General features: G+C 35.7%; 1 protein-coding gene across 1 annotated transcript in view; it reads right to left on the bottom strand.

Annotated features, from left to right (window-relative positions):
* Nucleotides 1-15,594, bottom strand: part of CNGB3 (cyclic nucleotide gated channel subunit beta 3) — a 141,759-nt gene that overhangs the window by 55,359 nt on the left and 70,806 nt on the right. The window contains exons 7-10 of the mRNA XM_027089761.1: nucleotides 8,949-8,999; nucleotides 6,133-6,219; nucleotides 3,056-3,120; nucleotides 2,195-2,317 (exon numbers count right to left, since the gene is read on the bottom strand). Coding sequence (XP_026945562.1) covers nucleotides 2,195-2,317; nucleotides 3,056-3,120; nucleotides 6,133-6,219; nucleotides 8,949-8,999 — 326 coding nt within the window. The remainder of the gene's footprint in view (nucleotides 1-2,194; nucleotides 2,318-3,055; nucleotides 3,121-6,132; nucleotides 6,220-8,948; nucleotides 9,000-15,594) is intronic.

Below are 15,594 nucleotides of genomic sequence, written 5' to 3'. Positions count from 1 at the left end.
TTATATCTTTACTGATTGTCTGTGGTTGCTTGATCAGTCAATAGTTGTGTGTTGATGTCTCACACTTTGATGGTGTATTTGCAAATTTCTCTTCCTTCTAATAATTTTTGCTTTATGAATTTCTTTGATTCATCATAAGTACTTTGCATTAGGTGCATGCACATTTAGAACTGGTAAATATTGATAGTGAATTGAAACTTTTACCATTATATGATAACCTTATTTATCCCTAAAATAATTTTTGTTTTAAAGTCTATTTTGACTAATATTATTTGACAGTCTCTTTTAGGTGGTGAATTTAATTCATATTAACTTATTCTGCTTACTGATATATTTTAAGTTGTTTCTACAATCTTATCTTTTTTTTATTCTACTGATTCAGAAGTTATCTTCTCTATTCCTGTTCCTTAGTGATTATCTTACCACTCTACTCCAGCTTCAGTACGCACATTTGTTTTTTAGACTTTGGAGATTCCTTTTACTTTCTAGAGAGTTTAGCAATCATTGAAAACTGTTGTGATTATAATTTATGTAGAAATGTATCTTATAACAAGTAATTGCAATAACTAATACAACAAAAATTTCAAGTAGTTTATCTTCTTGTATTTTAGCGAGAGGGCTTTGAATATCTGGTCTACACTGTAGCTGGAATTAGACGTCTAAAATATTAGAACAATGTAGCTTCAATTTCTTATGGGTTGAAACTGAGGTTTCTTTCTTCTTGTTATAATATGGATTTGGTCATTCCTTCCTTTTTTCTTTACTCTCTCTCACACACTCACTATATGTTAAGTATTTAAAGAAGACAAGTAGGAAGAGAGAGTAAAGAAACTTCCTTCTTGCCTTCTTTAAATACCTAACATATACTGAGTGTATGTTATATACTTAACAATGTTCTAGGCACTGGGAACAAGATATATTCTCTAGAAATGCTGCAGAAAGGCATCCAGGTACGAAAAGAGAAATAGCTCCACTTTTTCTGGATGGCAACTGTATATTATTTTGCTAATTTGATAAAAACACTTATCAGACCTATGGGTCTAATGATGTTGAATTACATACTTCTAGGCAATATTTAATATAGTTGGTATCTTACTCAGTTTTCTTTGTAGTTACTTATATTAAAATAAATACATATTTAATTCACATTCTAAAGGGAATTACTTATAGATTTGGTTATACACTTTCTTCTTGTTGTGTGTGTTCGTGTGTGTGTGTGTGTGTGTGTGTGTTTGTGTTTGTGTGTGTGTGTGTATTTCCCTGATCAGTGGGCCTTCTGACTTTAAATTTTTAAAATTAGTTCTGGTTAAAAGTTCAAAAAATGTTATAATCCCTCATTCAGATCCTGCTCACTCTAGCTAGGGTGTAATTTTGTGAGGTATCTTTACTGTTTTTGCTCTATCCTATAATTGCTTTCCTTCCCAAGGCTGCTGTGAGTTGCCCTTCAAAGTCATGCTGGGACCTGTTATATTCCAGTAAGGACATTGCTTTATAATAGGCTCAGTGTCATTTCACTGGAGCAGAAAGTTAGTGGAATCTACTTTATGCCAGGCCTTTGTATCTACCAAAAGGAAATTTCACTATTAAATAACTCAGTTGCCATTATTGAGCCCTGATTCTACTGTACCAAAATTTTCAGACAATCTCTTATTCTCAGGGTACTTGCATATCTAATTGCCAAGTTTAGTATATGATCCTTGTTACTTTGTGTTTAATTGAGTTAGTGGTTATAGCTGACTCATAAACCCATAAAGCTCTTCAGTGGTAAACTAATTAGCCACTGCATCTGCCCTCCAAATAATTAACATTCTTCATTACTAACAATCATCATAGGAGTTATTAAAAGTTACCTTACCACTCAGCTGTCTAAACACAGACTTTCAAACTTTTTTGTTCATGATCCTGAGTAAGAAATGCATTCTACAGGTTAATCCAGGGCACACACACACACACACACACACACACACACACCCACACCCACACCCACGCACCCTACTCGGTATGACAGACTAGGATAATTTCTATTCTGTCCTCCTCTATTCTATCCTCTTTCACTTAAAAACATACTGACCTACTAATAAAGAGTTAATGGATTGTGATTTACAGTTTCAAAAAACACTAGTTTAAGAAAGCTCAAACTGAAACATAAAATTAAGAATAATCAATAAACATTTCCTTCAAAATTAAAACTTACTTGTTTCCTTCACCATCATACACCCATCTGGTAGTTCCGATTCCTTCATAGTTTGAAGCCCAATAATACATACAGGCATTAATGTGCAGAGTAAAGAGCAAGTATCCAGTTGTTCGAATGCCTCTGGCAAGGAGAATAAATGCAAAGTAAGACTCATGTTGTTTCTGGAATACAGGCTATTTTAACATTTTATTTTCCTTAAAGTCTCTGCTGAATCTCCTTGCTTTAAATTTGTGAACTGTTAACTCTCATTAGTACAATATAAAATCATGGTGCCTTCACATGTTTTCTGACTGCAGTGTCTTGACTGGGACTGACAAGAGTAGAAAAAAAGAAAAAATCCTCTCTTTTCACAAATGGTATGAGTCAACTCCCTGAAAGATATGCCTCCAGGGTCACCTCTCCACTTTGAGTCCCATAAAATACAGCATGCTGATTTCACTGGATATCTCTGAAAAACTCATGGGATTTTATGCTACGATTAACTGACTAGAGGTCTCTGGGCAAGTTAAGTTCAGAACAGCAAATGAATGAAAATTCAGACTAGAATGAATTGTCATGAGAGAGATGTAAAAACTTGTGAAAGAGCACATTTCTCTGTCTTTGTTCTGACTGAAGCAGGTAATATATCCTCTTTTTCAGTCTTGTATTCTTCTAAAATCTAATATAATTTTCATACTTTTATCTTACTTCAAAATGTTCAAATCTACTTTAGAACACAGCCCAATATTTTACATAGCCCCAAATCTGAGATTATTCCCTTCTCTTTTGCAGGGAGGCCATATTCTTCCCAAGTCCTGTCTAAAATATTTCACCATTGCTCTCTCTCCCAGCCCTGAAGTACATTGAGTTATACTTTACCTGTAGATATATGCCTTGTTCATTATAGACTCTAGGTGATGATTAAACTCAAAAAATGAAGTGTACTATGTAGAAAACAAGCAAAAGAAATCCAAAAGTGCATTAGTCTTAAATACATCTATTATATTTAAATAAAACAATATAAAATAGACTTTATTTGTTACTGAAAATAATTCTATTCATGTCTTAAAAAAACTAAGGTCTGTCAGTGGTATTTTCCTCCAGGTAGTGCATTTTAACAAGGTGCCAAACTTTCAGAGCTTCTTGCTTTATTTTATTTCTACCCTCTAGTTACAGTCTTGTTTGTAATGCTTGTTGAAAATCAAGCTTAAAAACATTTCTTTCCTTTTTTTTCTTTTTTAAAGCATGTGGTAGAACTTTATTTTACAATAATTAAAAATCATACCTCCCCCCAAAACATAAGTAAGATAGTAAAAGCATAATAAAATACACTGAAATCATAAATAGGTGTTAAGGCCTGTTGCTCAACACTAGCATTGTTTTTAAGCAAGTTGCATTAAATGTGTATTTATTTCAACAAAATTTAAAGTTCAATTAATATTAGCATTTGTTATCTATTCTTGACATTGTTCAAAGACATAGAGAGTTTATATGCATTTAATCCAAACAGTTGTTATTTGCCTCAAGGTTTTCTTCTGCTTACACCCACTTCTATAGCAACAGATACTCCCTACATGCACTCTTACCCTCTACTTTCTCTTTTTAATCTATAGGCTGTAAAATGCAAGAGCAAGAGCATGAAATCCAGAGCCAAACACCAATTTCCTCTCTGCCATTTATTAACTGTGCGACCTTGGAAAAGTCACTTAATATTTCTGTACTTTGGTTTCCTCATCTGTAAATTGGGGACAATAAGAAAATGTACTTAGACTCATAGGATCTTACAGATAGGAAGGGCTGTTAGAGATTATTTAGTTCAAAGATTATTTAGTTCAAAATTTCATCCAATGTAGATAAGACTGTAATAGAACATTTGGAATTAGAAAACAGCTATAATAGCAATGACTATTTAACTAGAAATATACACAAATGATTTCTTTATCCAGAATTCCTGAGTAGGAAACATCCATTAAGCATTCAGATTAAGATAATTTCAATTTGTGGTAACTTGTTTATTGTGCTCTTAACAGAAGTTTTCACAAAGGCACATTTTAAAATTTAGCTTAAGTGTTCACTGTAGAGAAAATTTATATTCTTAATTTGTTTTCTCATATATAATTTGGAGATAGGTAAATGATATTTTCCCTAGAGAACTGCACATTAAAATGACACACTTATGTGAAGATGACTGGACTGTGGGGTTATGTAAAGAAGATTAATGTTGGCTTTCAGGATCTCCTATGTTATAAAAAAAACTACCTAATATAGTGAGTAGGTTTTTGGACACTGAAGGGACACAGAGATGGGGTTTGAAGAGTTAGCATTTTATAAATTTTTTATTATAATGCCAGACAAACACTCAAATCCATAGGAACCTGAGTCTCTCTCAAAGTTGGTTACCTCTGAGCAGTGGCCTCCAGAAACATCCATTCTGCACTAGAAATTTGATGATGGATGGCCAGCCCACCAAGCTGCTGGCAACGTTAAGTTCTGCTCAGTCTAGACCTACATTCTGTGGTCAAAACAGAGGTCTCTAGAGCTGTCTTGGATGGACGAGAATATAGAGTAAGGTCCCTCTTGACTTGGAAAAATCATGGGTGTGGAAGGAAAGCTCCTCAGCCTGAAGTTTATTTGCCCTTCTGATTATAGTAAGGAATTTGGAGTCAGAAAAAATATGTGATAGAATCCAGATACTGCCACTCACCAGAGTGTGTCTGGACAGATTTTTTTACTCTGCTAATTCTCATTTCCCTCATCTCTAAAATGAGGTTGTTTGGAGGAATAAATGAGATAATGAATACGAGGTTTAACAAAGTATGTAGCTACAAGTATGTATTCAACAGATATCAGCTGCAGCTGTGTTAGGATCCACCCGAGTCTCCAGATTATGTCATCTTGTTTACCCAAGGTGTCAAAGCGATAACCACCTAAAACTGATAAAATCTTTGGTGTTCCTTTTAAGAAGGCTGTCTTTGGAAATACAAGCTATCGTTGCTATTATTAAAAATTTATATGAAATTTCACATCCTGACTCTCCTCAGATTCCTCTTAGGTATCTGATAAAGCTATGAGTTATAAAATATTTATGTCTTAGAACCTTTTTGAATAGGTAATACATTCACATAGTTCAAAAACAATAGGAAATATATACCTTCATAGCCTTTTCTCCTATTCCTGCCCCTACCCATCCTGCTTTTCCCTCCAGCTTCCCATCCTTACCTCAGTTAACCATTTTTATTAGATTTTTTGGGTAGTCTTCCACTGTTTATGTAATATAGAAAAATAGAATATTTTCCCCTTTCTGTTACAAAAGTTAGTATTGTTCTATAAACTGTTCTGTAACTAGCTTTTTTTTTTTTAACTGAGCAGTTTGTCTTGGAGGTCTTTCATAGAAAACTTCCTCTTTATTTTTACATTACAAAGTACTCTATAGATATACTGCAATGTATTTAACTATTTCCCTCTTGATGGACATTTGAGTTGTATCTAAGTATATAAATAATTTTGTTATGCAAAACTGTGCTTACATTTTTCTATAATTATAGAATTTTTGATGAGTGAGATAACTTAGAGGTCAGCTAAACTAATACCCTCATTTTACAGCCAGTATTGCAGGCATTCAGTGACTAGGTAATAAATAGTGACAAGTGGAATAGAATAAAATTATAAAATATTCATTTGTAATTATAGCTGTATTTCAAAATATAAAAGCATTCCTATTTTAAGTTATAAAAATATCTGTTATGAGATATAGACTCAAAACAACCAAAAGCAACTTCCATTAGTAGAAATAGGGATATTTGTCCTTCATTCAGCTTTTAAAATTCTTAGCATTGATGAGGGCATAAAAATGGAGGATAGTTTACGAAAAATTAAGAATATGATATTTTAGGATATTTTAAAGTACTTTGAGATTTCCATTATTATAAGAAGACAGTTAAGTATAGTTATCTTACCTTTAACATCCTATTTGTCCTAAATATTGGATTAAACCCAAAGAAGAGGTAGAAAACATCAAATGGCATTATTGATGCCACATCCAACTGTTGGAAGAACACATTCACAATTATGTTGTGTTTACATGCTTTTTAGGACATGAATTTATTTATACCAATGTATGTAAAGGCTGACCAGTCACCATGATTTATTTGTTGCTTAATACAAAATTGCCTTCAGTTTCATATGCATGGTGTCACTGAAAGGTGTATTAGCGCCCTGAAAACAAGAACACTACTTCATAGCCTACTTCCAATGAATTTCATTTCCAGCTTCATTCATCTGATCTTGGGTTCAGCACTGCATTTTCTGGGATTTTGTTGAGCTGTCACATATATTTAAGAGATGGCATGGTTGCTACTGTTAAAATACATTTTAATAGTGTTTTAAACTTGGGGCTTTTGGACTGAAACTCAAGCCCATTCTTGATTTTATGTGAAACAATTGGGCATTCATTGTAGTGATATATTTTTATGTTTCAGGCAATTCTCCAGTGTGGAGGGCTAATTATATTGTTGGTGGTTCATCCAGACTCTTCAGTTCTTTCTACTACTGTCTACTTTGTATCATATTGCTAACAATAAACTGCTGTGAACATATCTATCAGAGACTGTACAGGCTAACAGAGAAGAGAGGAAAGAAGTCAGTCCCATTTACAGTTATCAGTTCTGATGGGAGAAGGTATTGAAAGTACTATTATAGCTAAAGATAATATATCTTAAATTTGTGATGTATTTAAATTATTCTGGCCTTCCATTAACCTGGTAATTGTGAAATGACACATAACATTTGCATACTTTCCTGATTGCAATGATAACAATAAAAAATTCTTTTACATAAGACAATTATTCATTTTCATTATTTTTTACGTCATCTTGAAAAACAGGGTACATTAAAAAAACGTTTAATTTATTTAAGACAATTAAGAGGAGTTAAGAGTTTTGTGTAAGGCCATACGTATGAAATGGAAAGTTGAGATAATTAATTGTGTACTACAATTTCAAAGCCTAGTGCTATTGAAAAGGAATGGGACTTTCAGTTTGAATGAACACACATTGGCTACTATAAACAAATTACTTACTAAAATAATTGGCTTAAAAATTGCATAATATCATCAAACCTCATTGATTTTACCCTACAGATATTGAGCCACATAACAAGTTGAGAGGTACACAGAGCAGTTACTAAAATAATGTCTTATAAATAAGGAAGCAGGAGCACAGAACTGTTGATTTGTCTAGTGCTATTTCAGGATCCAATTGCTCACATACTCACTTGACTTTTCTATGCAGAGAGTTATTAATCATGTGTGATATTAATACATTAATGTGGATTTGTATAGAGATGATTTATTTCTCAATGAATTGTAGAAAATTGAATTAAGTACTGACCAACACTGTACTCTGTACAAGGAACTTTGCAAAGGCATGTTGGGGTTGAAATAGCAGTAAGATATTGTTTCTGTCCACAAGAAGTTAACAATCTAATGGTGGAATAACCAAGCGCAGAAATAGTGTAATACAATGCCATAAGACATACAGGATGTGCTAAGGAAATTCAAAAGGCATGACTTCAATTAAATAAATTTAAAAGTTTACATTTATGAACCCAAATTAAATATATGAGTTAAGTTGCCCTTATTCAAATTCAAGAAAGTGATTAAGTGTTTGGAATAAGGTCTGTGGCACTTACAAAACTATTCATCCTCTTTGTAGAGTTCATCAAAGTAGTTTAGATCTTTTATGAATATGTCTAAGTATGTGGTAGTGTTTTACAGAGAAAATTAATTGGAGATAAAAACGAATTGAAAGAAATTTTAATCACCATAGATCGCCAGTAGGGACAATTTGGCACCTAAACCGAGATTTGTATTTTTAACAAAATTTGAGGCCACTAAAGTGTTGTCCTTGAAATGTGAGGTTGGAGTTCACTCATACAGATTAGGTAACCTTGAAACACCCTCAAATCTCTGCCTATTTCTCGGGGTTAGGAGGAACAATAAAAGATAATAAAGTACTTTGCAAATAATTATGGGTGAAAAAAACTACACATGGGTGAAAAAATAATATTATACTGTTATTTGAGAAAAGGAAGATGCCATGTTATCTAAATAATTGCTTCTTTTTTTTTTTTGCTGTATGCCATTCTAACAATTTCCAGTGGTTTTATTTTTAAAATTATTTTATTAAAAATTTTTAAAAAATTACATATTGGAGTATAGTTGATTAACAATGTTGTGTTAGTTTCAGGTGTATAGCAAAGTGATTCAGTTATACATATACATGTGTCTATTCTTTTTCTAATTCTTTTCCCATTTAGGTTATTACAGAATATTTAGCAGAGTTCCCTGTGCTATACCATAGCATATATTTTGCTTATATGAACAAGAAAGAAATAGGAGTAGAAACAATTTTGTAGACTTTTACATCATCATGCTACATGAATTGGAGGCTAGAATTATATATGGACAAGACAAAGTACACCCCATACTCCTTTGTTGACGTTTAAATTGGAATTTAAATGTGGGCGCTAAGATTTTGTTCTGCCTAGTAAAGACCCATATATTGAATTACACATTTGCACATACTAGGAAGTATATTGTATAATTATTGAGAAGAAAAACTCTGCCTAATAAAACTTCACCTGTATAAACTTTGTTACAAGGGCTACAATTTTTAAAAGAAATAGATTTTTTTTGGTAGAAATTTATAGATGGAACTTAAAGTCAAAATTGTAATGGATTAGTTGAACAATTTTGGAATTGTAAGTCACCTACCTGAAATTTTGTAGAACTCCAGTAGTGTCTCTTTAGTTCATTTGAATCCACCTGAAATATGTTATATTTATAATTCATATTAATTTTAGCCAATTTCATTAAACATTTTCTCACTTTAAAAATATTTATAGCTATTCCTTTCTATTAGTTCCTTCTAACATCAGCCTATAAATATGCTCTATCTTCCCATATCATAAATTTAAAAACCTTCCTTGGCTTTGTTTTCTTTTTGTATTGCTCTAATTGTCACACTAACGCTTCTTAAGAGAGTTATCTACCTTGCTTTGCTCCACATCCTTTCTTCATATTTATTCTTCAACTCATGGCAATTTTGGTGGTGATTTGACTTTTGCTCACTTCTCTTATTCCATCAAGACTACCATTGTGAAAGCCACCAATAACCTCCTAATGATCATACCCAGGGAATCCTTTATATACTTACATTCTTTTATGGCACTCACCACATTTTGAAATCATACATATATGTCTTGCCCCATTTATTTAAGATCAGTCTATTCCATGAAATGGTAATCTATCTCAGGACAGGGTTGATTTTGTTTAGCAACTGTATATAACTAGTGACTATAATATATTAAAAGCCCAATAAATATTTGAGTGGATGAATAGGTAAAGGCATGAAGAGATGAGTAAAACTTTTGAAGGATTTGACTTTTGGGGGACAATTTTGTCCTTGGAACTTTCTCTTTCCAAAGAATCTGTAATGCCATTCTTGGTTTACTTTACTTCTTCAGTTCCAGTTTTCAGGGTCCTTCTTTTTTTTTTTTTTTTTTTTGTGGTACGCGGGCCTCTCACTGTTGTGGCCTCTCCTTTTGTGGAGCACAGGCTCCGGATGCGCAGGCTCAGCGGCCATGCCTCACGGGCCCAGCCGCTCCGTGGCATGTGGGATCTTCCCAGACCGGGGCACGAACCCGTGTCCCCTGCATCAGCAGGCGGACTCTTAACCACTGCGCCACTAGGGAAGCCCTTCAGGGTCCTTCTTGCATCCTATGGCTAGCCATTTAAAATCAGTATTTCCCAGGATTCAGCCCTCTTCTCTTTTCTCTTCATATTTACTTCCTGGGAAATTTAATTCACTTTCATTATTTCAAAGATCACCATGTATGTGGATGCTACCAAACCTCTACCTCCACTTAATATTAGTATCTGGAGCTGTTGACCTGTCCAACAACTGATTATTGTCTCCCTCACTTAGCAGTTCTGCTCATCTCAAATTTAACCTACAACAAACCTGAATTCATCATCATTCTCCATTTCCCCTAAAGCCATCCATGCTCCTCCTCTTATTGAGTATCATATGAGGATCCTCATCTACACTAGTCAGTGATCCTACACCACTCACTCTCCCTTAGCCTTCATCCAACCAGCAACCAGGTTCTACTGATTCTCCTTTCTAAAATTTTCTCATGCTTATTTTCTCCTTTTGGCTTTGGTTTCCTTGCCTTTATTCTTGCTTTCCTTGATCAGTTCTACAATGGCAGTGAGATGATCTCTCTAGATCAGATCATTAACAATTCTATTTATGTCAAATTCTATGACTTCACATGACTTAAAGAAAAAAAATCCAAGCTCCCTTTCATGATATACAAAGCTCTATATTCTCTGTCTCACTCACCTCCTGAAGCATCTTATACTTATTCTGTTTAGCAGTGCATAGCAGAGTTTCTTACCTTGATGCCTTTACCTATGCTGTTCCCAGAATTTAGGACATATTTTTCCCTTTTTTATGGGGACGAAAGTGTGCAGATAATTTCAATTAATCCATCAAAATTTGGACCAGGTGTTCCCTCCTTTATCTGGTTTTCTCTGCATCAAATAGCACCAAGGGCTTACCTCTGTCATGACTTACATCACAAAATTGCACCATTTTTCTTTTGTCTGTCCATGCTTCATACTCTGAGCTACTTAAAAGGGTAGGGACAATATATTTATCCTGTGTTTCTCAGTTCCTAACACAATGTCTAACACACAACATGTGCTCAGTAAATGTGTGGTAAGAGATAGAGGAATAGGAAGGTATTTGTTAACATTCAGAATTAATGCTAATATTGGGATTATACTTTTCTATTTCACTTATAGGTAGGAGGAAATTGTCTGTGTACTATTAATTATTTGACCAAAGTATTATAACTTGGACACATGGAAGCATCTTCTAATAATTATTATCCAGGCTGTCCATGTTCAAAAATTTTAAATTGCTGTTGAACAATGTTTAAGATTTGTTAGCCAAGTTCCCAATTCCTGCCCCACCACCCCATTTTTTTGGCTATAATTTCTACCCACGTGCACATACTAAATTTTACAGAAATACATTAGAATATATATGACATGCTTATTTAATGATTCTTTTCCCTTAAACAAAATGTCTTACTGAGCCACAGGCAGATATAGGTATATGTACAAGTTTACACTGAATCATGTACCAAGCTTGAGTATAATGAGTCAGCTCCTTCAAAGCTTATATGGAACAGACAGACATATCAAGTGCACATAACAAGTGCTCCTTCAAAGCTTATATGGAACAGACATATGGAACAGACAGACGTATCAAGTGCTAAGAAGTTAAGTTGAAGTATGACCCCATCCTCCAACTCTGGAAGAATGTTCTTAGCATATTTATCCCTTGAGTGGAGCTGGGTATTAGCATTGAGATGGAGATCTCTGGGAGAGCTTTTGCCACTTGATATTATGTGGAGCTGGGAGGTTTCTTGTGGACCAGTGTCCTGAACTTGGCTTTCCCACCTCAGAGGCACAGGCCTGACACCTGGCTGGACCACCAAGACCCTGTCAGCCACACAGCTCAGAAGAAAATGGAGTGAAAAAGAAAGAAAGAAAGAAAAAATAAAATAAAATAAAGGTATTAAAAGAAGAATAAAAAAGTTAGTAAAAATAAAAAATTTAAAAATTAATAAAAAAGAGAAAAAGAAAGAATGAGCAATGAAACCAAAAAACAAATCCACCAATGATAACAAGTGCTAAAAACTATACTAAAATAAAAAAAAGAAAACCCCAAAAAACAAAAATGGACCAACAGAACCCTAGGAAAAATGGTGGAAGCAAAGCCATACAGATGAACACACAAAAAGCATACACATACACACTCAGAAAAAGAGAAAAAGGAAAAAAAAAAGTATATATAAAAAAAGGAAGAGAGCAACCAAATGAATAAACAAATCTACCAATGATAACAAACTGTAAATACTAAACTAAGATACACATAAAACCAGAAACAAATTAGATGCAGACAGCAAACCCCAAGTCTACAATTGCTCCCGAAGTCCACTGCCTCAATTTTGGGATGATTCATTGTCTATTCAGTTATTCCAGAGATGCAGGGTACATCAAGTTGACTGTGAAGATTTAATCCGCTGCTCCTGAGGCTGCTGGGAGAAATTTCCCTTTCTCTTCTTTGTTTGCACAGCTCCTGGGGTTCAGCTTTGGATTTGGCCCTGCCTCTGACTGTAGGTTGTCTGAGGGCATCTGTTCTTCACTAAGACAGGACGGGGTTAAAGTAGAAGCTGATTAGGGGACTCTGGAGCACTGAGGCTGGGAGGAGGGAGGGATATGGAATGCGGGGTGAGTCTGTGGTGGCAGAGGCCGGCATGACATTGCAACAGCCTGAGGCACGCAGTGTGTTCTCCCGGGGAAGTTGTCCCTGGACCACAGGACCCTGGCAGTGGCGGGCTGCACAGGCTCCCAGGAAGGGAGGTGTCGATAGTGACTCGTGCTTGCACTTCTTGGTGGCTGCAGCAGCAGCCTTAGCTTTTCATGCCCGTCTCTGGTGTCTGCGCTGATAGCTGCAGCTTGTGCCCATCTCTGGAGCTTGTTTAGGCAGTGTTCTGAATCCCCTCTCCTCACGCACCCCGAAACAATGGTCTCTTTCCTGGACTCCCTCCCAGCTAGCTGTGGCACACTAGCCCCCTTCAGGCTGTGTTCATGCAGGCAACCCCAGTCCTCTCCCTGGGATCTGACCTCTGAAGCCTGAGCCTCAGCTCCCAGCCCCCACCCACCCCAGCAGGTGAGCAGACAAGCCTCTTGGGCTGGTGAGTGCTGGTCAGCACCGATCCTCTGTGCGGGAATCTCTCCGCTTTGCCCCCCGCACCCCTGTTGCTGTGCTTTCCTCCGTGGCTCTGAAGCTTCCCCCATCTTCCACTCCCTGTCTCTGCCGGTGAAGGGGCTTCCTAGTGTGTGGAAACCTTTCCTCCTTCACAGCTCCCTCCCACTGGTGCAGGTCCCGTCCCTATTCTTTTTTTTTTTTGTGGTACGCGGGCCTCTCACTGTTGTGGCCTCTCCCGTTGCGGAGCACAGGTTCCGGACGCGCAGGCTCAGTGGCCATGGCTCACGGGCCCAGCCACTCCGCGGCATGTGGGATCTTCCCGGACTGGGGCATGAACCTGTGTCCCCTGCACCGGCAGGCTGTCTCTCAACCACTGCGCCACCAGGGAAGCACCCGTCCCTATTCTTTTGTCTGTGTTTTTTCTTTTTTCTTTTGCCCTACCCAGGTATGTGGGGAGTTTCTTGCCTTTTGGGAGGTCTGAGGTCTTATGCCAGAGTTCAGTAGGTGTTCTGTAGGAGTTGTTCCACATGTAGATGTATTTCTGATGTATTTGTGGGGAGGAAGGTGGTCTCCACTTCTTACTGCTCCGCCATCTTGAAGGTCTCTCTGTAGGCACTTATTTTTAGTATGTAACCCTATTTAATTCTCTCTGTCTCTTTTAAGTCTCATTATTATGCAGGCAACACTTATTCTGAGGAAGTTTACTTTAGAAAGGGTATGATAATTGCACTTAAATCTTTTTCAAACAGATAGTCTTTGAAGACCCTCATCTAAGGTATTATTATATTTATTTATTGTTTACCTCTTCTTTTAAATAATTCATAGAAAATCCATAATTTCACATAGAACAGATAAAAATGTTTCAAAATAATAATACTATATAATACTACTACAAGGTAAACTAAACTGTTATTCAAGGGAAGAAAATCCTTGAACCAAGACTGCCATTCATTCACTCCTTTAAACATTCTTTAGTGTACCCTCTGAATTCCTAGGATAAATAGGGAAATAAATTGAGTACTGTCCCTACTCTCAAGAAACTTACTATCAGGTAGCAAAGTGAGCTACCTATGCAAATAGGAGACAAGAGGAAGTTAGTGTGTGGACATTCATTTGATTCAGTCAGCAATTCACTGCTCATCTTCTAGAAGCCAGACCCTAGGCTAGGTGTTCACATTGTCTTACTTAATCTTCACAATAAGTTTATGAGGTGGGTGGTACTAGTTCTATTTTACGGATGACAAAGATAGTACACAATGAAAGGGTAAATTTTTTTTTCTCAAGTATTGCTGTAAGTTAATTTCAGAGGCGAAATTTGACCCTGGGCTATTTGTTTCTGCTACATCATAGTGAACTTAATTGTTATTTAACAATTAAATAACAGAAGTGTGAGTAAAATGTGCAGAGCACAGAGAAGGGAGTTGTTAATTTTCTCTAGATCAGTTTATAAATAGTAGCTGAAGGACCAAAAGCAGTTGACTATAATGACAGGCCTGATAGACGTGGTCACTAGAAGGCTCTGAGCGTTTCCATGGATCATTGTGATTGGAAGTCTTAGCAAAGTGTTGTGGGTGCAAGTCTCATATCTACATAACGTCCATGGTGTCATTCCCAGCTCTATTCCTGCTGTCTATAAAGGACATTTTAAATAAGAGACTCCTTTTGTTGGCCCTTGAATCAAAGTTCTGTTCTCTGTGCAGCACCATTCTCAGAAGAAAGATACTGCACATAAATGCTGTGGAAAACTTGTAAACCCTCCCAATTCCCTCTGTTGTGGCCTCTAGTACCTCGATCTGGTATCTGTTTTCCCTCAAGCCCTTGGGGAATTGATATTTCCATCCTCCAGTTCTGGAATATCTGTCAACTATAGGTATTTAATAAATGTTTGTTGAATGAATGAATGAATGAATAAGTTGATGGTGTAAAACAAAGTTTGCATAGATAGCTAAATGTAGTGAGACTTTCAGGTTGGATACTCAACTTGCATAGTCCTTTTAGCAAAATGTAATCAAGTTTAAAGGCTAAAACTATCTACTCTACATTAAAGAAACCATTAAACTTCATTTGAACAAACAAAGCAATTAGTTCCTGCTCTATATTTGTAGCTTGTGATAATGCATTTTAAATAGAGACCATTGAGTGTGTTTTTATTGGTTATTTTTCTTGGTTTTAACACTCCATGTGTGCAAAGACCTCTTATAAAATTGAAAATAAAAGTCTCTCCTTACTGATTTTGTCATTTTCCATTTGTCAAATATTGATTTTCTCCCTCCTTTGTGCATCTAATGGAGGTTGAAATTAGTGCCCCCTTTTTTGGGTGTTATTTCTTATTTGTACACATCATCTTCATTCATCAAACTGCCAGTGAACTTAGGGGATCATGCTGGTGAGTTAACTAATGCTCTGAAGTCCACACAAGGAATATTTTGAATAGATTTTTGCTATAGCTTTAGCTCTTGCCTTTAGAATTTCTTCCTAGAAAAGATTTCAAATATAGGGGGCATTCCTCAACAAATTATATATATATATATATATATATATATATATTTTTTTTTTTTTTTTTTTTTTTTT

This window comes from Aethalodelphis obliquidens, unplaced genomic scaffold (assembly GCF_003676395.1).
Source record: "Aethalodelphis obliquidens isolate GAN/ISIS:26980383/991018 unplaced genomic scaffold, ASM367639v1 scaffold68, whole genome shotgun sequence".
NCBI classification, from domain to species: domain Eukaryota; kingdom Metazoa; phylum Chordata; class Mammalia; order Artiodactyla; family Delphinidae; genus Aethalodelphis; species Aethalodelphis obliquidens.
This window is presented reverse-complemented; position numbering and strand designations above follow the sequence as displayed.